The 27,143-nt window shown below is 42.9% G+C and overlaps 1 protein-coding gene across 8 annotated transcripts in view; it reads left to right on the top strand.

The window, feature by feature from the left end:
• vav2 (vav 2 guanine nucleotide exchange factor) overlaps positions 1-27,143 on the top strand; it is a 184,927-nt gene that overhangs the window by 152,998 nt on the left and 4,786 nt on the right. For 5 of the 8 annotated variants that reach the window (XM_053687741.1, XM_053687742.1, XM_053687738.1 and 2 more), the window contains 17 exons: positions 1,241-1,341; positions 11,177-11,276; positions 13,556-13,651; positions 15,328-15,396; positions 15,647-15,733; positions 17,800-17,885; positions 18,216-18,348; positions 18,791-18,805; positions 19,073-19,182; positions 19,322-19,423; positions 21,070-21,158; positions 21,803-21,816; positions 21,943-21,964; positions 22,391-22,518; positions 22,638-22,709; positions 24,616-24,677; positions 24,957-25,073. In XM_053687741.1, coding sequence (XP_053543716.1) covers positions 1,241-1,341; positions 11,177-11,276; positions 13,556-13,651; positions 15,328-15,396; positions 15,647-15,733; positions 17,800-17,885; positions 18,216-18,348; positions 18,791-18,805; positions 19,073-19,182; positions 19,322-19,423; positions 21,070-21,158; positions 21,803-21,816; positions 21,943-21,964; positions 22,391-22,518; positions 22,638-22,709; positions 24,616-24,677; positions 24,957-25,073 — 1,403 coding nt within the window. The remainder of the gene's footprint in view (positions 1-1,240; positions 1,342-11,176; positions 11,277-13,555; positions 13,652-15,327; positions 15,397-15,646; positions 15,734-17,799; positions 17,886-18,215; positions 18,349-18,790; positions 18,806-19,072; positions 19,183-19,321; positions 19,424-21,069; positions 21,159-21,802; positions 21,817-21,942; positions 21,965-22,390; positions 22,519-22,637; positions 22,710-24,615; positions 24,678-24,956; positions 25,074-27,143) is intronic. The other 3 variants (XM_053687743.1, XM_053687739.1, XM_053687744.1) reach the window with 1 other exon arrangement.

Raw genomic sequence — 27,143 nt, 5'->3', positions numbered from 1 at the left:
AGGAATCGGTCCTCTGGACTGCTCCACCAGTTGTACTGAACTCTGAGATCGGAAAAAGAATCGCGTGTAAAATCCTTCTGGTTGAAATAAATTCAAAGGCGAAAGACATTTCAGCATAGTTATCAAAAACACATATCGCCGAAATTATAAACAAAAAATATCACCGTGTCAAGGGTTTTCCCAGGCCACCACATTGGATGCTAAAGGATACTCCAGTGTTTCCAAACCACTCTCTATCTACCACAACTGTATTTAACATGACAACATCTTTCCAAAGATGGTCTTGTTTATTTTTCCCTGACTTTCTATCACCGGAACGAACAGTATATTGTCATTCTGGTTACCAAAATGTACCCCATCCCATCTCTGAAAGGCCAACTACACAGATGCAGAGCGTATTTTACATGGCATTCATGACTGCTTCTCCAAAAATTCTGAATAAAAATTTACTGACAGTTTTCCCTCTTTCTCATGTTTTCTGTGGTAATCAAAAATGTGCCACATACTGTATGTGCTGGATAGAGATTAGGCTAAAACATGCTGGGGTATTAATTGGTCAGAAATACGGTGATGGATAACGGTAAATCAACCTTCAAAGTGCGTGTAGAAATCACAAAAACCACCCGAACATGGAGAACACGGGGCGGACGCTCAGTAAATTACTAAACGGTTGTATAAATAACTGGTTTTATTTAGTGTTTATTCATTTATTTATAAAACATTTCTGCAGCTCTGTAGGCCAGCTCAGTTTGCAACTGAGAAGATGCTGCAATCCAAAGTATAAAGAATTCAATTAATTCCTGCAGTCGATTCGATTCTGAGTCGAGTCGAGTCGATTCAGAGTCGATTCAGAGTCAAGTCGATTCAGAGTAGAATCAATTCAGAGTAGAGTCGATTCCGAGTAGAGTCGATTCCGAGTAGAGTCGATTCAGAGTCAAATCTCGTTCTAATGTTCTCCGAATTCACTTGGTAGCGGACTGAGATCTCCTTCCTCAGGCGCTCTCTTGGACCCAGTCGCTTTGGTCCAAGTGTGATTGCTGTTTTCTCACCACACCAAAGAAGAAAACACCCCAGGGTTCGAGTCAGATAGACTTTGTGAACGCACCCTAAAACATGATCACAGTGGTGTATTTATCAATATTCTAACCCACACCTGTTTTTCCAGGAGATACAGATGTTAACGTAGTGGCTCATCAATTGCTGGTAAATTTGTCAATTTGAAAATGTTGTGGTCTTTTAGGATATCATCAGAGTCCACTTTGCCTTGCTGAGGGCTATCGACCAGAACATGGTGATCGGAGGCAGCGGACTTGGAAAGATCTTCCTGGACTTCAAGGAGAGGTCAGCAAGATCTAACTGTGAAGTGTGTGTGTGTGTGTGTGTGTGTGTAAAAAAAAAAGAAAGAAAAAAAAAGCAGGAAGTAAAAACAGCAGGAAAAGGAAGCAGTGCCTGTGCTACCCATAAAAAGGAAGTCGATAAGTCGATGTTATCTTCATCCTAGTATCTGAACGCGTCACGGTTTTGTGGGCGCGTGTATGGCTTTAGTGAAATCATGGTCCTGCAGTGCTTCTGATCACTGGCCCAAAACTTATGCTGAATCAGTTTCACAGATCCAGAGGATTTCTCAACACTGAGCCATGACTAAAGATAGCCATCAGCTAATTCTTACCATGCCTCACTACCCGCTCTGTGTCATCAGCCTTTATGGAGACCCGGTTTACCTGCGGCGGTTTTTCCGAAGCCTCATCCTGCTGTGTTCAGCACAAGCACAGTGTTATTGCAGCTGCGTTATTCAGAGACACCGACTGGACCTGCACTTGCTTAACCTTGACAAATCCTTCACAGATTTTACATTTACTCAGGTTTAGGTCTGTGGTTTCTTAAGGAGCCCAAGAGAGGCTTGGAGCTCCACTTTATCTGCAGTAAGATGAGGTGAGATGAGTAAAGTGAGAGTAGTTTAGCACGATGTGTTGTGACATAGCAGCAGACTAAACAAACTATTGTTGTGTCTCAAAGTGCGTACACTGTTCTAGATCCTCCAGATGCACGGAAAGTATGTAGGAAAGTGATTAGTTCTTGTCTAATCCAAGCGGTTTGACAGATTTTTATTTATTGGAGATTATATAACAGTCTAAGCAGCCTCTCTTAAAGATAATAATACAAAGCAAAGCCATTCTGTCCTGTTACTCGTAAACCTTTAAGGAACAGCTTTACTTCTGCTCACGCTGCTCACGGAAAGCTTTCGCACACGATTCCACGTGTCTGTCAACCCGTCTGTTGAGTGTCCAACATACAAGTCCCTGTGAACGAGCTGAAACAATAATGCATTCAGAGGAGCGCATTAATATAAAGCTGCGATTTAAATTGTGGCCAGAACTACCATCAGCACTGCTGTTATAGTAAATGAACCAACGCGTTCTGGCTTTGGCTCAAATCTCAAATCAGATTTGAGATTTGAATTGAGAATTCAAAAGCTCTGTAGAACTGTGCACAGAGCTTCCACGCTATACCAACCGAATCTGCGTCTAGTAGCAATTTTGTCTCACGCTGGGTTCATGCAGTTGAACTTCAACCCCATAAATGACGGCTTGTTGAACGCTGTGGCTATCCAACAGGTTGCCAAGAGTCTATATATTGTTCTTTGACTGGTTTAGTGTCTCTAAAGTGGATACTTGAAAGTGAAATTTGAGGAAGTGGTTAGTATTAAGTAGCCACGCCATTCATTTCCGACCGAAACACAGCTCGTGTAATATCCAACATGAATGTTTAACATTGTTTAACGTCTGTACAAAAGAACACCGCGTACGTGAGCGATTGTTTGACTTGAAGTGCTTATATAGGTCATATAAATATCCCTCATTACTGCACGTTGAGTTAAGCTGAAAGATAAAACCAGCAGGAAGTGAGATTAGATCATCGACAAGAGTAATAGCTGCTGGCACAGAGATGTTTCGCTCACACGGTTACACCAGCTGCTGAAAGGACACATGCTGAACATAATCCAAAAAAACATTATTACTTATTCTCTTCTCATAACCTTTCCAGATATGTTCTTGAACACGCAGTCAGATTCGCTGTCCTTTATCTAGCCTCCAGCTATCTTTTCACATCCTGCACATTCCTTTCACTTTCATATCTGCCGGGTCTGAAACGTAAACACCGAAACGCGCCTCGGCTGCTCCGAGCGAGAACCGGCTCTTTCACAGGCTCTGATAAGGCGCCTGGAGAGTTCGGCGTCGATATCAGTGTCGGTGAAGCGCGCAGCTGCAGGGCGCAGGCCGGATTTGCATAGCGATGCGGAGTCGTGCTCGCCGCCCTGCTGGGGTGTAGGCAATGATAATCACGGGTTTGGCTCTCTTAATGACTGCGCAGGCTGACAGCAGCACTCTGGGAATGTTCCCTCACATCCAGCCCACGCCTTTAAAAAAAAAAAAATTTTAAGTCTTGAAAGAGACAGCTTTGGTTAGAGGAACGTGTGTGTACAAGCGTGTTTGCATTTGCTCGCATGTGCCTGTATGAATGATTTACTCACATTTGATAGGATTCAGTTTTGGTGTTCAGGTCTTAAGAAAGATTCAGCTAAAGAATAAGGAGCTCTGTTCTGAGCGTCAGTGCGGGGTGTGTGTGTGTGTGTGGGTAATTGGCTCGTTAGTGGGTTCTTTGCTGAACCCTGAGGGCTGTTTAATGTGGAGCTGGCATGACAGCACCGCCTGTCTCGCCTCCACAACTTTTTAATCTTAACTCCGAGCCTGTGATCTGATCTAGCCTTACTGATAATCTGGCACGGAAAAGCACCCAAACACTGAAACAGTTCTTTCTTATTTATAGGTTTCTCTTGCGCTTCCTATCCGTGTATATATATGTGTGTGTGTGGGTGGGTGTTGCACGCCATCTCTGACATGGCAAAGTTACTGGTCAGTCACCCTATTCAGTCCATACAAGATTTTGTGGCGGAGATTTTTGTGCTTTTTTTTTTTTTTTTGCGGAAAACTACTCGACGAAATTGCCTGTTATTTTGCGCTGTCTTTCGCAGTGGTGTTCGTTGGTAAATGAGACCTTTTAGCTGTAGTCATGTTCGACACACGTGAATCGAAGAGGGATTTGGCTGAATGCGCGGCCCGAATCTGCGGTGATTTTGAAAGAGCGCGAGCTCCTCCGAATACTTGCGAGTTTGCTCGATTTTGCATTCAAATCCTGGAGCGACCGACTCGAAGGATGTACCAGTTCTTAAAGTGTATTCATGCAGATGATCTGGCAGCTCTGTTGAAATCATCGATTGTGGAACTGAGAGTGCGCAGCATGGAAGCTCATGTCCATGAACAGAGCTCGCCTTCTACAGTAGCTCTGCTGCTTATATCTCAGCGAGCTCGCTTGGATGGAGGGCGTGAAGTCTACAGCGGCGTCTGGAAGATTTTTCCCAGCCTGATAATGACCCGGTAGTTGATCCGCCACGTTCGAGTCCGTCCTCAGTAGCATCTGAAAATGAGTCTGAATCGTTTTTCGAAAAGAGTCAAGTGATTGAGCTGAAAATTTCAGACAACACTGTACTTTGAGCCTGTTTTGTTCGCCTAGACTGTGCAACCCCTCCGAGACAACCACTTGCTAAAAATGTGTCGTGATGGGGAAAAAAAACTCTCTTTACTCTGACACAAATGGTCATATTTACATTTGGTGACATTAGGCATAATGGCATACAGATATTTTTGGTAAATTATTCCCTTCATTAGAACAGGACCACGTCACTGGTCTTTTCCATTCTCCTAGTGATTGACATGTTTCTCAGTCTCATTATGAAGTGCGCACGTCTCCTCCTTCATCCCGCTACAAAGAAGGAAATGGCCTGGGAATTCAGCCCGCCCGCCGAATGCCGTGCGTCACACCTCCTTCCATAGCTTTGAAGGGTCAGCTGACTTTAATTAATTTTGTTATCTCCTCTTGTAAGTCCTTGTGACCTTTCTCAGCGATGCGTGCCACGGAATAAAACGAACGCAAAGCTTTTCAGGACGTCGAGGCGTTGAAGGGCAGAGGGGAAAATGCCAGCGTTTTCCAAATGTGTCCATGCTGAAAGAGAGAACAGTGGAGCGGGCGTGAAAAAAAATAGAAGAAAAAAAAAGTCTTTCAGATTGGAGTGTTGGCAAAGGTCAAGAAACATTTAAATGAGATTTACACCACGAGTCTACATGTTTAAGAGGCTAACTCTAAAACTAATTTGCTCCGAGGTGGAGCGGGAACGTCGGTAGCTGCTGGATCGCGGCTGAGCCGAAACGGGCTGTTACTATACTCCTCGGCCAATCGAGAGTCGCAGCTCTCAGTCCGTACGGAGACAGATGGTGGGTTAACGGAGGTAGCATTAACACCAAAATTGCGTTTGCTTTGGAATAGCATGCATGACGGCCTTCTGTAATGAGAAAACCGACAAGCACACTGGAAGCGAAATTTTAAAAAAGTGTATGTTTAGGCAGCGATTGCAAAGGTTCTCACCCCAGGGGAGCGTTCACACTTAAGCAACATTGGTTTTCCTTTCACCTCCCTCTCGCTATCGCCCCTGCCCTTTCTGTTCTCGTTTAAAGAGAATCTGAGGAGAGAGTGAATGTTGCTGACCTCTTTTGCCCTTCGCATGTGTCAAAATGCCGCATCTAAACATTCAGCCTTACAGCGCGAACATGACAGCAAGATCGCACATCGACACATCATTATGTGAACCGTTCAGTGGCTGGACATGAGTGGAGCTGCTATTGAGTGAAAGGGAAGCCAGGTGTTCGTGTATTTTGGTTGTTCAAAAGCTAATTTCCAGTGTCAGACAGATGATCTAGTGCTGTGAGAGTTTAGACGAGTCAATCTTCCACCTTCCAGTGTTGCTCCAGATTAATCAGAAGCCTCCAGTGTGTGAGATGGTCAGACATGTAATTAGACCAGGGGTGTCCAATCTTATCCGGAAAGGGCCGGTGTGGGTGCAGGTTTTCATTCAAACCAAGCAGAAGCCACACCTGAATCTGTTGAAAGCCAAGATCAACTGATTAAACAGGTGGAATCGGGTGTGGCTCCTGCTTGGTTGGAATGAAAACCTGCACCCACACCGGCCCTTTGCGGATAAGATCGGGCACCCCTGAATTAGACAGTGGATACAGTCAATAGTAACAGTGCCAGAAGCAAAAAAGAAAGCACGCAAAGGGATACAATCGTTCTGCGTGTTGTAGTGAACAACCGAAAAGGATGACACCGGACTGATTGCTTTTCTCTCAAATCTGGAAAGTACTTGGTACATCCAGGTCTACAAGATGGAATTTTAAGGGATCAGGGCTCAACTGGCAACCGAGTCCAGCAGCATTTCTGCACATCGAACCAATTATTTGAAGAAACACAGGAAAAACATTTGGAGAAAACAAATAAATAACTGGCCGTAATTCAGGGAATCTAGTTTTCTAAACATGAACCAGTTCGGCTTCTGTAGCAGATCCTCTGCTGTGGTTTATCTAATCACATCTGTGTGTATTACTCAGCTAAAGGCCGCTCATCGGACACTAGCCGGAGACATCATTAGTAGTTTTCACAGACTTTCATAGATTTATCATTTTCTCGAATCTCTCTGGTCTGAAAACAGTACATTCAAATATGAACACCCCCCCCCCCCCTACCCCCCGCCCCCCCAAAATAGATGTATTTGATCTGTTCAGGGTCCCGGACATTAGAAGAAGAAACCTTTATTTGTCACATATACACTACATAACAGTGAAATTCTTTTCTTCGCATTCTTTGGTGGCAGCTTGGAATTTACATTTCTGGCATTTGGAAGACGACCTTATCCAGAGCGACTTACGTTTATCTCATTAATACGGTTGAGCAGTTAAGGGTTAAGGGCCTCGCTCAAGGGCCCGACAGTGGCAGCGTGGCGGTGCCGAATTCATGACCTTCCAATTACTAGTCCAACACCTTAGCCACTGAACTAGCGCTGCCGACATGCAGTGCTGAGGCTTGAGCTTCTGATCGGTAACCCCGAGCCTTGACTGTTGAGCCAGCACTTCCCTACCCCGTTTGACACGTGAAACAAACAACAACAAAAACACAACCACTTCAGGTTTTCTCCTTCATAGCCGTCATAAACGGTTAAGCATTAAAAGGTGGCAGTTTTCACCATGTATTCACGTCAGCTGCTTATCCATGCCTTGAAATCATGACCAGAAATTGCGGACAGCTCAGTGAACCAATGAGGAACGCTTGTATAAGAATGTGAGATGCTTTCTTTTAAAATCAAGCAGCATATGAATTCTATACTGGCTAGGATGAGTGCATAATGATCTCCCATTATGTCACTATAACGAGTTTTGCTTTCAGCATGTGAACCCAGAATAGAGCGTGTAATTTTGTCTAAAAGGATGTGCGTCATTTATACTTGCATTTAATCCAATGCATGGTCATGAATCAGTACATGAACCCCAGGCAGCTAAAGTGCATTTCAGCGTGCTCTGGTAGAACAGCGCGTTTCGTTCCTGGACATATATTCATATATTCCTCCGCACGTGCCCTAAAACTGAATCTAAAAAAAAAAAAAAAAATGCGAGATGGAGCATGCAGGGTAAAAGTATGGATGATTGCTTGCTGTGTCTGTCCAGTCACTCAGCTAATTCGTTTATTCATGTCTCCATTACCTTTGTAATGGATGTGCGTAATGCTGAGATGTTTTGGATACTGGCCATGTTTGTTGTGTTGGTGGATTAATGGCCCTCCGAAGTCAGATCATAGTCGCAGGGTGCAGGGTTAGGATAGCATTAAGCTATCATAATGGCACTCATTTAACAGCGTGTCCTTGGCTGGGGTATGTGAGACAGGGGAGCATGGGGAATTCTTTATCAAGAACGTCTTGTACTCTAATCCTGAATGTAAACACACTGGCCAAGTGGTAGATGGAGAGGTTATGGTGCTGGTATTATGAGGTTTTTAATGAATGCAGCATCTTAAACCTCCTTTATATAAAGAACACACATTCACACAATAGGGACAATTTGGAAATGCCAGTCAGCCTACAACGCATGGGGACAGGACTGGGGAGGAAACCGGAGTACTTGGAGGAAACCCCCCAAAGCACACAGGGCGGAGGTGGGATTCCAACCCCCAACCCCCGAAGGTGTGAGGCAAACGTGCCAATTCTGAAAGAGTAAGAATTAGATCAGGTGTATGATTCATAAAATAGAGCTCTGGAGTCGACTGACGTTTTATGGATCAGATTTCGGATCTTCGGTATCACTCCTGTAGCACTAGAGTACTGAAAAGTTCTGCATTCTGTCCATGATAATATCATATCTATCTATGATCATTCACACAGACTAGACACCGTTTCATTTAGACTTTATTGTGGCATTTTAATTCCTTTCATACAGCAACTGATAGAGGGAAGAAGATTATTATTACAACATTATTACCTGTTGCCTTTCTCTCTCTCTCTCTCTCTGTCATTCTCTCTCTCTCTCTCTGTCATTCTCTCTCTCTCTCTCTGTCATTCTCTCTCTCTCTCTCTCTGTCATGCTCTCTCTCTCTCTCTGTCATTCTCTCTCTCTCTCTCTCTGTCATGCTCTCTCTCTCTCTCTCTCTCTCTCTCTCTCTGTCATTCTCTCTCTCTCTCTCTGTCATTCTCTCTCTCTCTCTCTGTCATTCTCTCTCTCTCTCTCTCTGTCATGCTCTCTCTCTCTCTCTGTCATTCTCTCTCTCTCTCTCTCTGTCATGCTCTCTCTCTCTCTCTCTGTCATGCTCTCTCTCTCTCTGTCATTCTCTCTCTCTCTCTCTGTCATGCTCTCTCTCTCTCTCTCTGTCATGCTCTCTCTCTCTCTGTCATTCTCTCTCTCTCTCTCTCTGTCATGCTCTCTCTGTCTCAGTCATGCTCTCTCTCTCTCTCTCTCTCTCTCTCTCTCTCTGTCATTCTCTCTCTCTCTCTCTGTCATTCTCTCTCTCTCTCTCTGTCATTCTCTCTCTCTCTCTGTCATGCTCTCTCTCTCTCTCTGTCATTCTCTCTCTCTCTCTCTCTGTCATGCTCTCTCTCTCTCTCTCTGTCATGCTCTCTCTCTCTCTCTGTCATTCTCTCTCTCTCTCTCTCTGTCATGCTCTCTCTCTCTCTCTGTCATTCTCTCTCTCTCTCTCTCTGTCATGCTCTCTCTCTCTCTCTCTGTCATGCTCTCTCTCTCTCTGTCATTCTCTCTCTCTCTCTCTGTCATGCTCTCTCTGTCTCAGTCATGCTCTCTCTCTCTCTCTCTCTCTCTCTCTCTCTCTGTCATTCTCTCTCTCTCTCTCTCTGTCATTCTCTCTCTCTCTCTCTGTCATTCTCTCTCTCTCTCTCTCTGTCATGCTCTCTCTCTCTCTCTGTCATGCTCTCTCTCTCTCTCTGTCATTCTCTCTCTCTCTCTCTGTCATGCTCTCTCTGTCTCAGTCATGCTCTCTCTCTCTCTCTCTGTCATGCTCTCTCTGTCTCAGTCATGCTCTCTCTCTCTCTCTCTTTGTCATTCTCTCTCTGTCTCAGTCATGCTCTCTCTCTGTCATGTTCTCTCTCTCTCTCTCTCTCTCTCTCTCTCTCTCTCTCTGTGATGCTCTCTCTGTCTCAGTCATGCTCTCTCTCTCTCTCTCTCTCTCTGTCATGTTGTCTCTCTCTTTCTCTCTCTCTCTCTCTGTCATGCTCTCTCTCTCTCTCTCTCTCTCACTCTTGCCTGTCTCTCTCTGTCTCTCTCTCATATGCTCTGTCTGTCTCTCTCTCACTCATGCTCTGTCTGTCTGTCTCTCTCTCTCTCTCACTCTCTCTGTCACTCAATCACTCATGCTCTGTCTCTCTCTCATGCTCCGTCTCTGTCTCTCTCTCTCTCTCTCTCTCTCACTCATGCTCTGTCTCTGTCCCTGTCTCTCACTCATGCCCTGCCTCTCTCTCTCTCTCTCTCTCTCTGTCTCATGCTCTCTCTCTCTCTCTCTCTCTCTCTCTCTCTCTCTCTCTCTCTCTCATGCTCTGTCTCTCTCTGTCTCTCTCACTCATGCCCTCTCACTCACTCACTCTCTCTCTCTCTCTCTCTCTCTGCCTCTGTGTCTCTCTCTCACGCACTGTCTCACTCGCTCTCCTTGTAGCAGTACGTTTTTAATACGATTTGATCGGAAAATTGGCTCATAAAAAAGACCTTCATATTCAATTATGTCTGTGACATCTGTTATTAGAGCTAATTTCTGACACCTGCCCCAGCGTTTACAGAATGCCACAGAGTCTGTGTTGTGGCTCTTAATTGAACGGTGCTCCCATTAATCTTCATCAGAAGCTCTCCACAAGGAGCAAAGCCATCTCTCTCGCTCCACATCAGCCCTTAATCAGGCCCGCTTAGCCCAGGGGCTCGACGGCACAGCGGCCAGGGAAACCCTATCAGCCCGCCACCGGTTGCACTCCAGGTCCATCCTGAGCCCCTCTCTGTCTTCCTCTGAGACGTACACAGAGAGAAAAGAAGATAATACCTGATCTGGTCTGAAGGATGAAGTTAGTATGAGGTGGTTTATGTTAGCTATACCACATCACTGTTGAATTCTCAATTCTGATTGGGGGGGGAATCAGATTCTGCAAAACTGCAGATTGTTTATGAAAAATAAAAATAAAACACTAGATTTGAACAGATTTCCTGCAGTGGTATCTGAATTTGTCTGTTATGGCTCGTGAGGTGATGCACAGGCAGTTTCGAAGCAGAACGTCCAACCTTTCATACCAGCATCGCTCTGAACAAATCCATGATACAGAGGCAGAACTGCAACAAAATAAAAAATAAAGGTGGCAATCTGTGCCACATGGAGTGCTCTGCTCCAGGCAGAGGGACTTTTGTTGTGTGTTTTTTTGTCTGTATTTTTTTTTTTTAAATTGTAATGATGTGCTGTGATAATGCCGAGATCCTCATTCGTGTCGTAAAGTGTCCGCATATAAGTGTCCGCAGTAATGTAAGCCAGCAGTTTCCTGTCATTTATTTCTAGTGCGGCTGTTATAAATGAACCGTGCTATTTTATTAAAGCATGGAAAACAAACACCGGACACACGAGCTGCTTCATCGAACACGGACCGCACATAAATGCTGAATTATATTAAGGAATGTAAACGGCGAATCGCAGCAGGAAGTGTAAATGTTTAAACACAGCTGGGGATGTAAACACCGACTCGTATTATTGCCCCTTCCAGGCTGCTGATCTACGGTCAGTACTGCAGTCACATGGAGCACGCCCAGAAGACGCTGGACGACCTGATTGCCACGCGGGAGGAGGTGAAGTGTAAAGTGGAGGTAGGTAAACGCCCTCACCTTTCCGCGTCCTTCTTCGTTAGCTTTATCGGCTCACTGGAGCTACACACAAGGCTCTTATCCATAAATCAGTGGAGCGGGTCAAGTGCACAAGAAGCACATCGATGCCATCTTGTCCTAATCAACTTAATGCTCCACAGATGTATTAGAACGATGAGTCTGATAGCTGGAACTGGTCCAGGTTAACATACCGCCGCATGTACTCCAACCCTAATCTGTAGTCATTCATAAAACTGCACACGGTCCTGCTCCTACATGTCTACCTTTATGAACATATCCCGATTCTATACGTCTACATCGGCGACACCCCCAAATCTACAGGGTCCCGCCCCCTTTCCCTGATAAACCAGTGAAATAACATAACACGATGACATGGGTTCCACTCGCAAAGGTGCTAATATCTACAGTTTAGCCGTAGCATTTATGTTTTTGTTTGTTTGTTTGTTTGTTTGTTGCTGTTTTTTTGGGGGGGTTTTTGCTACAGCGATACAGGAGACACCCGTAAAGAACACTTTTCTACTTTTTCTGATAAATGAAACTTTGTTGTACTAAATGAAAATAAAACAAGATCTTTAAACAAAATAACAACAATTTACACCCATCATCCTGTTCATAAGTTTACACCCCCCTGGCTCTTAATGTATCGTGTTGCCTTCTTGAGCATCAGTGAACGTGTGCTCCTTCTGTAATAGTCGTGTACGAGTTCCTCGGTCGTCCTCAGTGTTAAAAGACGGATCTCAAAATCATATAGCCGCTGTTGGAAAGGGGTTGCAGAAGATGCTGGAAGAACAGTGGACAGTTTAACTGCTCAGGACAAACAAGGGACTCATGAACAACTATTACACAACATTTGTTGATCATCCGGGTAACGACGCACAGTATTGAGAATTAAGAATCAAGGGTATGCAAACTTTTGAACTGGTTCATTTGTGTAAATTCAGTTATTATTGTGTCTTGTGGACTACATGTAAACATCTGTTATTTGAAATGGTTTATTCGGGGTGGGACTAAATAAAAAAAACCAAAAAAACCACAATGCAATTTTTATGCTCCCTCTTATTATTTAAAAAATATATATATATTAACATTTGCAGAAGTCTACAAAGGCATTGTAACACATTTGAGCATTGAAATAAAGCCACTGAGAACCAAATAAAATCCTTTAATTTTGTAACTGTTTTGTTTATTCCAAAGCCACAGGATGTTTATTTAACTTGCCGGCAAGCGGAGAAAAGTCTGCTTATCCTTGAACGTTCTGGAAAACTGATTGAATTTCAGTTTACAAAAAAAAACGAAACCAACCTCGGTACAGAAATATCCTTCACGTTTATATTTTCTACTGCAATAAAAACGAACCTGTCACACATTCATTACGGTCTCGGGATTTTCCAACGAGATTTTCAGCTCAGTAGGATTTATATAAACACAGAACGCACAAAACTAGCGCAGTGCCTTTTATTTTTTTAAAGCCGCTTTACCCAGCTGCTACGTTTCTTGATTTAAGGATTTAATTATTGAAAGAAATGGTCCTCTAAAGTTTTATAAGGTTTACGACTTAAATCTAAGGAGCCGGAGTGTAGTTTGTCTGCGCAGGATCCTCGGCCTCCACGCCACTCCGCTACTGACCGAGTAGTGCTGTTAATTCGTTTCCTTCATTCAGGAAACACAGACTAGATTCCTGCAGTGTGTCTCACGGATGCATCCCAAGATTAAGACTGGATCAGAGGATATTGAGGTGGCCATTAGGTCCGGGGAGCGGTACAGGTGGCTCGTCTGGAGGAAATGAAACTGTCGACGTATGTGAATAGTTAACAAATACCGATGATTATCAGACAGAGGGTTTGGTAATCGAACAGCCGTTATGAAGAGTCTGCTACAGTGGATTGAAATCAGAATATGTTCCCGGAGAAGTACACGAACACTGGTATTACACTGTCATGATGAGCTCTTCATGCAGGGATAAATGTCAAGTGCAGAGTGTGTGTGAGAGAGACGAGGAGCGTGGAAGATTATAAAGATCACATCGATGGCGTTTCAGCTTATTTGTAAAGATACTGATCGGGTGGTATTACGCTTAAAGTACTTTCTCACTCGCTGCAGTGTGTTTTGTTCCAGAGCACAAACATAGCTGAGGAAAAAGATCGCATGTAAGATTGATAGTTTATATACAGGAAGCGCATAGCACGGTGTGTACGCATGAACGAGTTTGATCGAGCTGTTAAAGCGTTTCTGTTCATTGCTGTGTTGCTGACGGTTCTCAGGAGTGCACCATGAAGGTACAGGAGGGGAAGTTCAAACTGCAGGATCTGCTGGTAGTTCCTATGCAGAGGGTCCTCAAATACCACCTCCTGCTCAAGGTGAGTGGAATACCACACACATCATTTGGAGATATTCAACGGTTAATCACGTAAAAGATTCACGTAAAAGATGTGTGAATATTAATGAGACAAACGAAGAAGAATCACAAGGCGGGAACATGTATTTTATTCCAGAATGGAATTTTTCCTATTTAGTATTTGAGGATGAATTTCTCAGTACACTTGGTCTAACTGCAGATGTTTTCTGGAGCCTGTTTTAACATCATCATGTGCACGTTGCTAACGTTCCGAAGGTTCTTAAGGGTGAAGGCTAAAAAATCATTTTTAAACATACCTTTTTGTTAAAAAAACAAAAACATGCCTGTTTTGCTCAATCCGAATATTCTGATCAATATCAGCCTATTTCACAAGCTGGGAATCACAATCCATTTCCAAAACGATTACGTTGACGGACATCGTCGATATCCGTTAATATCATCGTCTCACTCGTATCACATCCTATCACTCCTTCCCTTTACTCCATAAAGTCAGAGACTCAAAATCCCTGCTGAGTTCACGGCCCCGGTACACACCGAGAACCCTGAGAATCCTCGCTGTGCTTTAAATCGCTGCTAATTAGATGATGAGCTGAATCAGGGTGTGTTAGAGCAGGGAAAAGATCAAAATGTGCAGGATTCGGGGGTCCAAGCAGGGTTGGGAAAGCGTGTATTATACAGACTGTTCTGTATGCAGCACTGTTTATGTATATGACTGCTGACCTGCTGTCACGTAAACAATCTGAAAAATGTCAGACGTATCATAGGCGAATGTTCTGTTTTAACACAGCGACAGGAACAGGCGAGTACCTGTTGGACTGTCCTAAATCCAGAGACAAAAAATAGAAACGAAAAAAAGTTTGAAGCCAAGTGCAGTATGGGTAATAGTATAGTTCATTATATAGTGAAAAAGCAACAAATTCAGGCACGGCACCGGATTGCTCCATCGAGCAGGAGAGGATGATGGGGGAGGGGGAGAGGGTGTGGGTGCTTTGGTGCGCATGATTATTTGTGGTTATTTGAACTCATTCCATTTCCTAGCTCGTACACAGTGTCCGTGTACAAAATCACACTCAGCTCATTCACTCCTCCTAACTGCCGTGTGCTGAAATATTAGTACACATCTGGCCTTAAGGGCATCACAGTGACGGGTGAGGTGAGCGTGTGCGTTCGTGATGAAGCTATGGAGTGTGGGTCGGTGTGATATAGACATGACCGATATATGAATCAGGGCTAAATGTAAAATATTCTATATAAAAAAAAAAAAGGTTAAAGTAGTACAATTAACTATAGAGTTTGTGTATTTTAGAGCATTTTCTTCTCTGGGCAGATTTGAGGGTTTTTTAAGTCTTATAATATTAAATAGTTTTAATATTGTTTCCTGGAAAACTGTGAGTAAGGCTTGTGTTTATGATGGTTGATGACTGACTGAGCGAAACAATAACTGTATGTTAAAGCATGAATGTTAAAAGTTTTTACTGTTTTTACTTTAAAACAGTTTAAATCAGTGTCCATGAACTGACTTGTGGGAAAATTCAAGAGATGCGTTGTCTTTTCGCTGCCCTTTCAGTTTTGACAGTTTTTTTTTAGGACAACACCAGTACACGAGAACGTGACAGTATCGTAAATAGAAGTCCCGAAGCTCAGGTGACTCACGTGTGCGAGTTCTTTGCACTACAGGAGCTGGTGAGCCACTCGATGGATCGGCCGGAGAGACAGCAGCTGAAGGAGGCCCTGGAAGCCATGCAGGTAGAAGCCGAACTGACACCGACATCCACACACATCATCCTTCACAGCGATCCGAGCGCTCTGTCAGTCACTCACCGCAGGAGCCGTGGGGGCGTTTAGTTCCACACTGACTGCACGCCGTAATGGAGAGCGATCTGAACACGCGTCGAAATATTACACACCGAATTAAGATTCCGAGCCTCTGGAGGGGAAAATGTCAGACCGATGTGACGTCTGAGTGTTTCTCTGTGCTTCTGTGTGCTTTTTACAGGACCTGGCCATGTATATCAATGAGGTGAAAAGGGACAACGAGACTCTGAAGAAAATCGGGGAATTTCAGTGCTCAATAGAAAATTTGGTAAGAATCTGTGAGTTTAGGGATAACGATTGAACTCTTCTGATCCTATTAGTGCATTCACATGGAGATTGAGAAACACACGAGAACGTTGTTGCTAGGCAGCCGTGTGAGCTCAGTAAAGCTGTGAAGTCTTTTATATTAATCAGTCCGCAGAAACGAACGCAAAATCAAGGAAACGCCGCGATATTCGCAGGAGCTTGCAGTTTTTCAACACGTACCGCAGATTTTCCACAGATCACAATACGCCATGTGACGTCATGTGACACGCTTTCAGACCGAACCCCCTTCCATTCACGCTCGTCGAACACGAGTACAGCTGAAAGGTTTCATTTACCAACAAACATCACCGTGAAAGACAGTTCTGTGCAATTGCAATTTCTCCAATTCAAAAAAAAAAGAAAATGCATCAACATTGAGCGTTTTTGGCTGCAACAACCCCCCCCCCCCCCCCCCCCCCAAAAAAAAAAAAACCCTCTGTGAAATCCTCTATGGACTGATTTAACCGTGTGAAGGTATATTGACTGTAGACACAATATCAACGTTTTTCCTCAAATGTGTCAGCAAATCACTAAGTACGAAGACGCTATACGATTGCTCTTAGTATGAAATTACACTTAACATCAGCTCTAAAGCAAACTTCCATGGGTTTCCACCATTTAAACATCACCGGTGTGTCACAGCTTTGGACCTATGTGAAATATTAGGCTCCTGAAGTTTGCAGAAATGTATTTACTTACTAAATTTTCCTTGTATGTACAGCGCCAATAAAAGCTAAATATACCGTATAACCATGTTGAAATGTATAAAAGTTTAGACTAGGTCTGAATTGATTGTGATAGCCATTGCAATTAAACAAATAATGAATGAATGAATGAATGAATGAATGAATGAATTAGTATAGAATTGAATTATGTATAAGTTTTAATTTATAGTTACAAATCCTCTGTGTAAAAAAAAAAAAAAAAAAGTTTGGTAGGTAGGGAGTGTAGAAGTAAAAGGAATAAGACACTTGAGAGTGTGCTGTTAGAGGAAAATAATCAACAACATCCGTTTAGAGTTACCTTTAACGCCGTGGAACGTCCCTGACACAAGTTATTACAGTATGTATGTTATAACACCATCAGACATTGGTCATTATGTCACCTGTCACGATTCGCTGGCACTGGAGACTCCTTCCTCTACTAGATCAGTGATGACATACGTGGAGCATCTCCGTGTAAGCGGTTACTATAGAAACGATATGGAAAGAGCACGTTATTATAAACCTATGGGTTAGGTTGCAGTGTCTGAGATGTTACAGAAAGCTAATCAACACTATCTGATCAATCAGGTTCAAGAATTCTGAAAACATCCACTAAAAGCTTTACACCATGTGAAAATAAGACGAGCAGGAATGACTTTTTTTTCTTTTCTTTGTATTGAGAATCATATGTATAAATATATATATTAAAATTTTATTTCTATACAGTATAAAAGCTCATTTCCATTTATATACCTCTCAGGTTGTCCGGAACATTCGGCTCGGCCTTTCGGCGCTCACATTATCATGCTGCTCACTTCATACCTGCCGCCGCCGCGATTGTTTGCTCTCATAAATCATTGAAACTTCCGGACTACGAGTGCTGAGAGGACGGACTTTATTTCCATGTTAAAATCAGCGTATCCTCTGTTCCAGCATGTGGGAGGAAGTGTTTAGTTTGGAGGCGAGCGCTTTTATTTACATATGTGCCTGTGGCTCAAAGAAAAAAGAAAAGGAAAAAAAAAATCTGCAGGAAGACCAGAGCGAGCGTTCGCTTTATCATTCTATTGGAGGGAAATAATGACCGCGTGCCTTATAACAAAGAATGTGCGTCACGCTTAAATCAGGCAGTGTGTGCTTTAGTCGGGACATTTACATAAAAGATTTCACAGTTATACAACGGAATATAATTGTACACCCGATGTAAAGTATGCGTGTACTGTCCGATACACCTGTATAAACCCCCTAATCATTCACACGCTGAACCTCTTCATCAGTGAAACTCTTCGGAAGAATAAAGCAGGAAATCTGTGTTTGTCTTCTGCAGCAGGTGAAACTGGAGGAATACGGGAGGCCAAAGATAGACGGAGAAATCAAAGTGTGCTCTATAGTTAACCGGACCAAACAGGACAGGTGAGGTTTTAATGCATGTGTAGTTTTTAATGGGCCTAAAGACTCACTCTAGACTTGTTTCGAGATAAAGGGGTCCTCCAGTGTTTATACTCCAGCGTGTGTAGAATAGGTGTCATTACTGCACCCAAGAATTTCCATGAAAGAATATATATATATAAAAATTCTTCCATTTCTTCCAAACTAGCTTGCAATGGCCGTCTGTTGACTTCCACCAATAAACACTTCAAATATGAAACGATATAACATAAATTTAAAGCTATTTCTGCAATCTTTTACCAAAAGAAAAACCCCTGTGCGTTTTGCCTTTTCCCCCCTCCCTGATGTCCGCAGGTACATCTTCCTGTTTGATAAAGTGGTAATTGTGTGCAAGAGAAAAAACTACAACTACGAGCTGAAAGAAATCATCGAGCTCCAGTATTACAAAATGTCAGACGACCCTACAAATAACCGAGACATGAAAAAGGTAGAGACGCTCCGTGTTTATTCCCGTGTCGCGTTAAGAGAAATGATTGGCGGGGGAAAGAAAAAAAAAAAAGTTGTGTGATTTCTATCTACACTGACATTGGAGTGCTGAAATGGGTTTCAGAATAAGTTGCATCGTCTAACGTGCGAGGTGCTGGGGAGTTTTTTTTTTTTCTTTCCCTCTAGTTCCAGTTCGGTATAGCGCTGTACGTGGATTGTGCTTGTGTAATCTTGTTCTTAAACAGACAGCATGGTGCTCGTAATCTCAGGCGCGCCGGCCGCGAGAGAGACGCACTGGGTTACGGAAAATGCCTTTTATCGGCATCTTGGAATCTAACATTGAACAAATCTGCATGTGTGAAAGATTGCATGTGTAACTGGGTGTCTATCTCTTCTCTCCCTCTTTTCTCTCTCTCTCTCCTTTCTCCTTGCATGCCTACCAGGCCAGTGGAAAGATGGTAAGCCGAATCAAACCTCTGATTTATGTATGGATCAGCCGCTGTGATTGCCTGCCTTGCCTCTGATAGTTTGATCTGTGTTCTGTTATGTCGAGAGCTACACAGTCTAGTTATGTTGTCAGACAGGGATTACGTTTATTTCGCAACTAATCGGGGCAAATTTGTCACCGGTGTTTTTATTTACCTCCCCCTCCCCCCAACATGACTAATATAAAATCAGTGCCAAATCCATCATACGTTTAACTCTGCTGTTTCTGCCCCGTGCAGTGGTCGTACGGCTTCTACCTGATCCATCTGAAAGGCAAGCAAGGCTTCCAGTTCTTCTGCAAGACAGAAGACACCAAAAGAAAGTGGATGGAACAGTTTGAGATGGCCATGTGCGTATCGTGTATGCAATAAAATGTTGCTCGGGTATGGTTTCGGGTTTGGTTTTTTTTTTGAGTGGGGTGGGGGTGGGGGGGGTGGGGGAGTTCTCCGTTTTCTAAAAGATGCTAAAACGTTTGACGTCGAACATAGGTCCAACATCAAGCCAGAGAGAGCCACGGCCAACCAGCACGACTTCCAGATGCACACGTTTGAAAAGAACACCAACTGCAGAGCCTGTAAGATGCTCCTGAGGTGAGAAGACCGTAGAAGTAGTACACAACACGACTCAAAAATCTCCGAATCGCCACGCTGCTCGTACTAGACGTTTACAGTATGCCGGTCTAACCGGCAGCCGGTCGCTCGGCCAAGGAAAACGGGTCAAAGCCTTTATTTGTGTCTTTTTGGAGTCATTCCAGTGACTGAAAGCTGAACACGGGACAAGTGAGCATTTAGATGGAGGAAACCAAATAACCACAAACATGCACACACACACACACACACACACACACACACACACACACACACACACACACATACTAACTAAGCCAAGTCGCCAGCACTTTAAATACCGAGTTCTGTCCTTGAACAGGCTTTGGTTCATGTTACTAAACTCTGTTCTGTAGCTGCAAGACTATTGACCCATATAAACCCCACACTTCTGCACTGACCTAAATGTGGTCCTATGTGTCCACTAACAGAGCATACTGGGTAATTCTAACAGTGGTGTGTGTGACTAACACGAGTAAGTGATAAAGTGCCTTATCTTTACTCTTCTATCACATTACATAAATAAAGCAACCAATAGAATGGCATCAATACTATTTGTAATACTTATGATCTCCTAAGGTTTGAGATCTGTCAAAACTACATCAATACACCGCTGATCCTTGCGCAACAAGATCAGCCTCGATTTGACGGTCTTTATAAGATCTTCTACCACAGAGCTGTCGGATGCTCGCTTCTGATTGGCCCGGAGGTGATTGATATTCTAGAACGGCAGGTCTGACCGTTCCAGCTGCGAGTCAAAATCACAAGGTTATACCATATTAATGCGCTCATTCTAATACGTTATCTTTTCTACAGTTACAGCCAATACACTCAATCATTTAAGACTAACTGTTGTTGTTTTTTTGAGACCGTGAGATAACTATTGTTCATTCCTGCTTTAACATAAGTGTCATGCAGTTATAGGAAAAGAAACGCTTCTTACATATTCTCATCTTTCTTGGCAATATCTAAAGATTATTTTCAAAATGATGTATGTGTTATCAGATTTAATACATTAGTATTGGTATCGTGTTCACGAGCTGTTTTTCGAGGTAATGCTGCCCACACCCTAGAACACAGTTTGTCTGATGGGGCAGGAACTTTTATTTTATTTACGTTTATTTTTATTTTTTTTTTCCCCTGGCCTGACTTCCCAGTCTGGTTCTGCACGTGGCATGACATAACTGTAATTATGGTGACCCGGACCGGTTAGAAACGCCACATGATGACGTGTAAATGCGTTTTATCTTCGTTAAAATGTAAACTCTGTAATTGTCCGATCTAAATTCAACATGTAGAGTTATGTTTTGAAAGAGCAAACTTTGACGTGGAATTTAGCTTCGCAAACTTAAGTTTCATTAAGAAATGCTGAGAACACTGAACTTTCCTGAGTCCGTTTCAGAGATGTAGCGGTGTTTGACAGCAGTGAGAATATGCAGGTTGAGTTTTAGGCTACATTACACTGATGTTCTGCGATGGGCTGTGAAAAATGATCAGTCAACAAGTTACTGGACTGGAAAGAGACAGAAAGTGGCAGTGTTCTTAATATTTCTTGTGCTTCTCTCTCTCTCTCTCTCTCTCTCTCTCTCTCTCTCTGTGTGTCTCTGTCACTCATACACACTCTGCTGCAGGGGGATCTTCTATCAGGGTTACTACTGTTCCCGCTGTGGGACCGGTGCTCATAAAGAGTGCCTGGAGGTCATCACCATCTGTAAAATCAGTGAGTTCCACATGCTCATCTCTGCTTTAATGAGCGAAATATCAGCTAAGATCAACCCATCCGCCACTGACCTCTCTCTCTCTCTCTCTCTCTCTCTCTCTCTCTCTCTCTCTCTCTCTCTCTCTCTCTCTCTCTTTCTCTCTCTCTTTCTCTCTTTCTCTCTGTCTGTCTGTCTGTCTCTCTCTTCTCTCTCCCTCTCTCTCTGTCTGTCTCTTTCTCTCTCTTTCTCTCTATCCGTCTCTCTCTCTCTCTCTCTCTCTCTCTCTGTCTGTCTCTGTCTCTCTGTCTCTCTTTTTTCCTTCTTTCTCTCGTTCTCTCTTTTTCCCCCTCTCTTTCTCTCTCTCTTTTCCTTCTCTGTCTTTCTCTCTCTGTCTGTCTGTCTCTCAATCTGTCTGTCTCTCTCTCTTTTTCTCTCTCTCACTTTCTCTCTGTCTCTCTTTTCCTTCTTTCTCTCTCTCTACCTCTCTGTCTGTCTGTCTGTCTCCGTCTCTCTCTCTCTTTCTCTCTCCCTCTTTCTCTCTCTGTCTCTCTTTTCCTTCTTTTTCCTCTCTCTTTCCCCTCTTTCTTTCTATTGCTCTCTCTCTCTCTCTCTCTCTCTCTCTCTCTCTCTCTCTCTCTCTCTCTCTCTCTCTCTCTCTCTGTAGATCCCCATGATTCGGTGAGTGTACCATCTTTTTCATTCTGTTCTTCATCAGCTGGATATTAGACACAAGGAAAGCCAGGTTAAAGCGAACCGTACACACTGAGTGAAATAATAACGCACAGTAACTTTTCTGTCTTCCAGGAGCTTGGACTTCCTCAGTCAGGTAGGAACGTGTGCCCTCATGCCCTGTCTGCTCAGAGACAAATTATTATTGAACATTTATTGAGTCCTCAGTGCACACGACGTCCTGGTCAGAGATCACGGCGGGATGTTTTGCTGTAGCTCTCTGCTGCCATCCAGTGAACTCCATGTCTGATTTCAGGCTAAACAGATGGAGAGTTTAGAGTTTGGGATCGGCACATTGCCCAAGATCACAGCTATGTAGTCTGGTTTTTTTGGTACAGCTAAAATCCTGCTGTCGTCCCGTTTTGACATATCTTTATTTGGTATTCTAGAAAGTTGAGTTCTTGTGTCCGTTTTATCGACTGATTTTAAGAAGTGTTCGATAAATTGAGTTTCATGCTATGCCATAGCTTGTAGTGAAACTGATGTTGTTTTGGATCCGGTGTCTTTCTCTGCATGACTCTAGGTCCAAAGATGGTTGCAATCAGGAACTACCACGGTACTCCAGCTCCCCCGGGGAAGTGCCCTCTCTCCTTCCAAACAGGTGATGTCATTGAGCTTTTGAAGGGAGATCCAGACACCTCTTGGTGGGAGGTGAGCTAATACTTTGATTCGTTTCTGACTGCATCTTGAGTCATAGTTGCAGAAAAGAAAAGTCACAAAGGCCTTTTTGTGTGTGTTTGTGTGTGTGTGTGTGTGTGTCTGTCTCCCAGGGGAAGCTCATTCAGACCCTGAAGATCGGCTACTTCCCCAGCTCCAGCGTAAAGCCATGTCTAGATCCAAAGGTGAGTCTCTCACAATTCATGTTAAAGGAAGCAAATCCGCATCTACTGGAATGGTTTCAAAATTCAATCCTTGGAGCTGTAAACACATTCATATTTTTTTAACAGTCAACTTGTTGAAAATTTAGCTCGGCCGAAATTTTAAATCGCCTCTCTATAAAATATCCGTGGGTGGCGACCTTTCGACCGTCGACGCCTCCAGTGAGCTACTCTTACTATTTCCTGTAACAGTGTTTTATTCCTTTTATACCACAATTTGCCAACTATTACATGATTTTATTAATCAAATAACATCCTGTCGTACGTTTTCGTCCGTTTATGTTTACGGAACGTTCACGAAACCAGTTAGTCGCTGTGAGCTAGCAGCTTTAAACGCTCATCCCAAGACTCCCTGAGGAAACACATCTATTTAAGAAGTCCTATATCGGAAGTTGAGGGTGGATGTGATGTGATGTGCTGTTTAAGAACTTGGGAGGTGGGAAGAATCTGGCTGCAACCTAAATTTATGTCTTAATGTTAAGTCAACGAATATAAATCTTAATATGGGACACATGTGAGACAAGTTACACAAACGCCCTACTTTAAACAAGGTGTGAGTAAAAAAAAAAATCCAAAAAACCCCCAAAACAACAGAAGCCTCTGATTAAATAAAAGTGTAGGACATTATGTTAACAGTTAATTCAGAGCATAGTTTCATAAAACGTTTCTTTTTACAAACATGAGTTATCAAAGACAGCTGTTCGAGGGAGTGTATGCAAGTTCATTCAGAGGCCAGGGCGATTCCATCAGGCAGAAACATAGCAGTACAGTGTAGCTAGCACTCCATTTCCTGTTTCCTGACATTTCTGGGCTTTGCACCACAAACACAACCAGAACCAGTCTTCTCTTAGCACACTAAGGGTGACTAATGAGACCAGTGCTTATATACAGTGCCCTCCACTAATATTGGCACCCTCGGTTATTATGAGCAAAGAAGGCTGTGAAAAATTGTCTTTATTGTTTAACCTTTTGATCTTTTGTTAAAAAAAATTCACAAAAATACTCTGCTCTCATGGATATTAAACACAGCATAGGCTTATAAAAAAATCTCTTTGTTAAATATAGATCACAGCTGGAGAATTGCAGAAGTTAGTTGCGTCTTGGGGTCAGAAAGTCTCCAAAACTACAATCTGATGTCACCTACATCACCACAAGTTGTTTGTATCTGGATGAGAGTAGAGGCTTTTTTTTCTCGAAACCCTTCCAAACTCAAGCGTCTTCAGTTTGCCAGACACTACTGGAACTTCAAATGGGATCGGGTTCTATGGTCAGATGAAACCAAAATAGAGCTTTTTGGCAATAAATACCAGAGGCGGTTTTGGCGCACACAGAGAGGTAGCCATAAGGAAAAGTACCTCATGCCCACGGTTAAATATGGTGGGGGCTCTTTAATGTTTTGGGCTGTTTTTCTGCCAGAGGACCTGGACATTTTGTTAGGATACATGGCATCATGAGCTCTATCAAATATCAGCAGATATTAAATGAAAACCTGACTGCCTCTGCCAGAAAGCTTCAAATGGGCCATGGTTGGATCTTCCAGCAGGAGTGTGTGTGTGTGTGTGTGTGTGTGTGTGTGTGTGTGTGTGTGTGTGTGTGTGTGTGTGTATATATATATATATATATATATATATATATATATATATATATATATATATATATATATATATATATATATATATATATATATATATATATATATATATATATATATATATATATACACATATACCCAAATATGTGTGATACTTTGTGAAAATAGGAAGTTAAACATGTCACTGTGAATAATATTGCTACAGTATGCTTCTATACTCACTCTCTCTCTCTCTCTCTCTCTCTCTCTCTCTCTCTCTCTCTCTCTCTCTCTCCCCAGCCGTCTCAGTCTCTTCCCAGTCGTCAGTCCTCAAGAGAGATGGATTACAATGTTTATCCTTGGTACGTCCCTTTTCTTCCTTTTTGTTTTCCAATTTCAGCAGTATTGATTTTTCGGTGTTCGGTAGTTTACTCAAAGCAGAGCAAAATGTGTAATCAAAGCACTCCGTGAACACTTGACCTAACTAAAATTCATCAAAAACAACTGCATTGCACTTACGGCTTGAATCGATGCAGATGATTGATTGCGTTGAGCCGTATGCAATGCACATCATGGCATTTCTCAATGCACTGACCCCTGTATAAGACCTGCGATGATGAATGAGTGTGTGTGTGATACAGGTTTGCGGGGAACATGGAGAGGCAGCAGGCTGATAACCTCCTGAAGTCTCACAGCAGCGGAACATACCTGATCAGAGAGCGAACCGCGGAGGCCGAACGCTTTGCCATCAGCATAAAGTGAGTGACAGACACATGACTGCGGTTTAACAATGGCCAGTGAGCTCATAGTCAGGGTTATTAAAGGAAATCTCCACCGTCAAAGGTTAACAGTTAACAGCCATGTAGGGTTGTCACGATACCATAAACATATCTTGCAATACTATACCAGCTGAAGTATCGCGATACCAAATAGTATCATGATACCACACAATATTGGGTTAATTCATAATTCAAATCTGGAAAAATGAAGCAAATTTACAGAAATACATCGATATAACTGAAAACAGACGAACCGAATTGTCCTCTGACTACGTTTTTAATGAGAATGAATAACTGGCTGTTGGAAATCTCAAGAACAATCATACAAGCAAGGCAACATCAAGGCAAGCAACTAATTCAATGTGCCATGTATTTAATCTGTTGTTCCATAGAGCAATGAAATCGTGCAAAGAACTAAGAATGAACACAACATTAGGAATAAATAACTGAATTTGGAAATGAACTCCAAAAAAAGTCATCAAATTGGGAACGTTAGCTCGCTTACTAGCAAACAGGAAGTCATTAAAGATTAAGGTAAAGAATTTTAAATGAAGTGTCGCTAACCTTTGTGTATTGTGTAAAAGCAGCGGGGTGTGTCGTTTTAGCGAAAATAGTATTACCTGCCGCACATACAACATTAATTACGGTACTACCGCATTGACGATTGACGTATTGACACCACATGCTGCATCCGCAAAGAAACCAGCATTGTGGATGACCCCACACACCCCTCACACACACTCTTCAGCCTCCTGCCGTCTGGAAAAAGGTACCGAAGCATTCGGGCCCTAACGGCCAGACTGTCTGACAGCTTCTATCCCCCAAGCCATGAGACTCCTTAATATTCAGAGACTGGACATGCACGCAAACACATGCACGCAAACACACACACACTCTGAACTGAACACCACCCCACTCCCATCGAAATATTTGCACATTCTGGCATTGACTCTGTTGCATTTTTGCTGCTACTGTATTAAAAAATATAGTATTTCATTCATTGTCACTATTATACACTTTACCTGGATGCTACCACAATAACTGCTATGTCCATATTTGGTATAAGCTACTATAAGAATACTCAGTCATAGCATGTTATGTTTATATTTATATCATTTTTAAATTATATTGTTACTCCTTGGCACCTATCTTCTGCACTAGCTGTTATATCAGACACTAGAACTGTGCACTGTTCGGGGCTACACTGTCACTTACTGTGCCCATTGTCCTGTTTTAGTAGTATTGTACTGTCCTGTGTTTTTAGCACCCGTCTGCATGTACACTTTATGCGAAAATGTGTAGATCTTATTTAGTTCTGTGCCGTCTCATGTGGTCAGCGTGTTGTTTAATGTAGCACCGTGGTCCTAGAGCAACGTTGTTTCGTTTCACAATGACAATAAAACCACTTGAACTTGAACGATACCACTGTTTAAAAAATACAGTCGCATCGGCGGTAATTTGAAGCTTTAGTATCGCGATACTACCGTAGTACCGGTATACCGTGCATCACTAGTGCCGCGCTGATGTCACAGTGGGATGTCCCTAGCGCAGTTACAGTGCCATTTAATTCAAGAAAAAAATTCAACGTTCTCACGCAAGGTAATGGTCAGGTTTTGCTGTTCGCTCCTAAAAACCAAAGAGCTGCTTTTCTCACTCACTCACCATATTCCATGCCAATGAGAAGTGTACTGCAGAAGCGGTGGAGACGTTGGAGCAAATGTCGGACTCAAAGCTCCAGAATTCAGTGCAGCTATACAACGCTGACGAGTGAGACGCTATCGACGGTTATCGATCTGTTTAAGCAGAGTGTACAGATAAAGAGATGAATAGAGTAATTGAATAAAGCGCCGCTGCATCGCTCTGTTTTGGTAGTGGTGGAGCAAGGGGCCAGTTTCAGCAGTTACTGGGTAGTTGAGCGGAATTGTGAGTAATGAAGGAAACTGTTAAGCAAAGTGGAAATAGAGCAGTGAAAGACGTTTAAACGAAATAAATCTTTCGAAGATCGTATATTAATTCTGAATATTGATATGCATGTTTTACAGGACGGTT

The sequence above is a fragment of the Ictalurus punctatus genome, chromosome 18, assembly GCF_001660625.3.
Source record: "Ictalurus punctatus breed USDA103 chromosome 18, Coco_2.0, whole genome shotgun sequence".
In the NCBI taxonomy this organism is placed as follows: Eukaryota; Metazoa; Chordata; class Actinopteri; order Siluriformes; family Ictaluridae; genus Ictalurus; species Ictalurus punctatus.
This window is presented reverse-complemented; position numbering and strand designations above follow the sequence as displayed.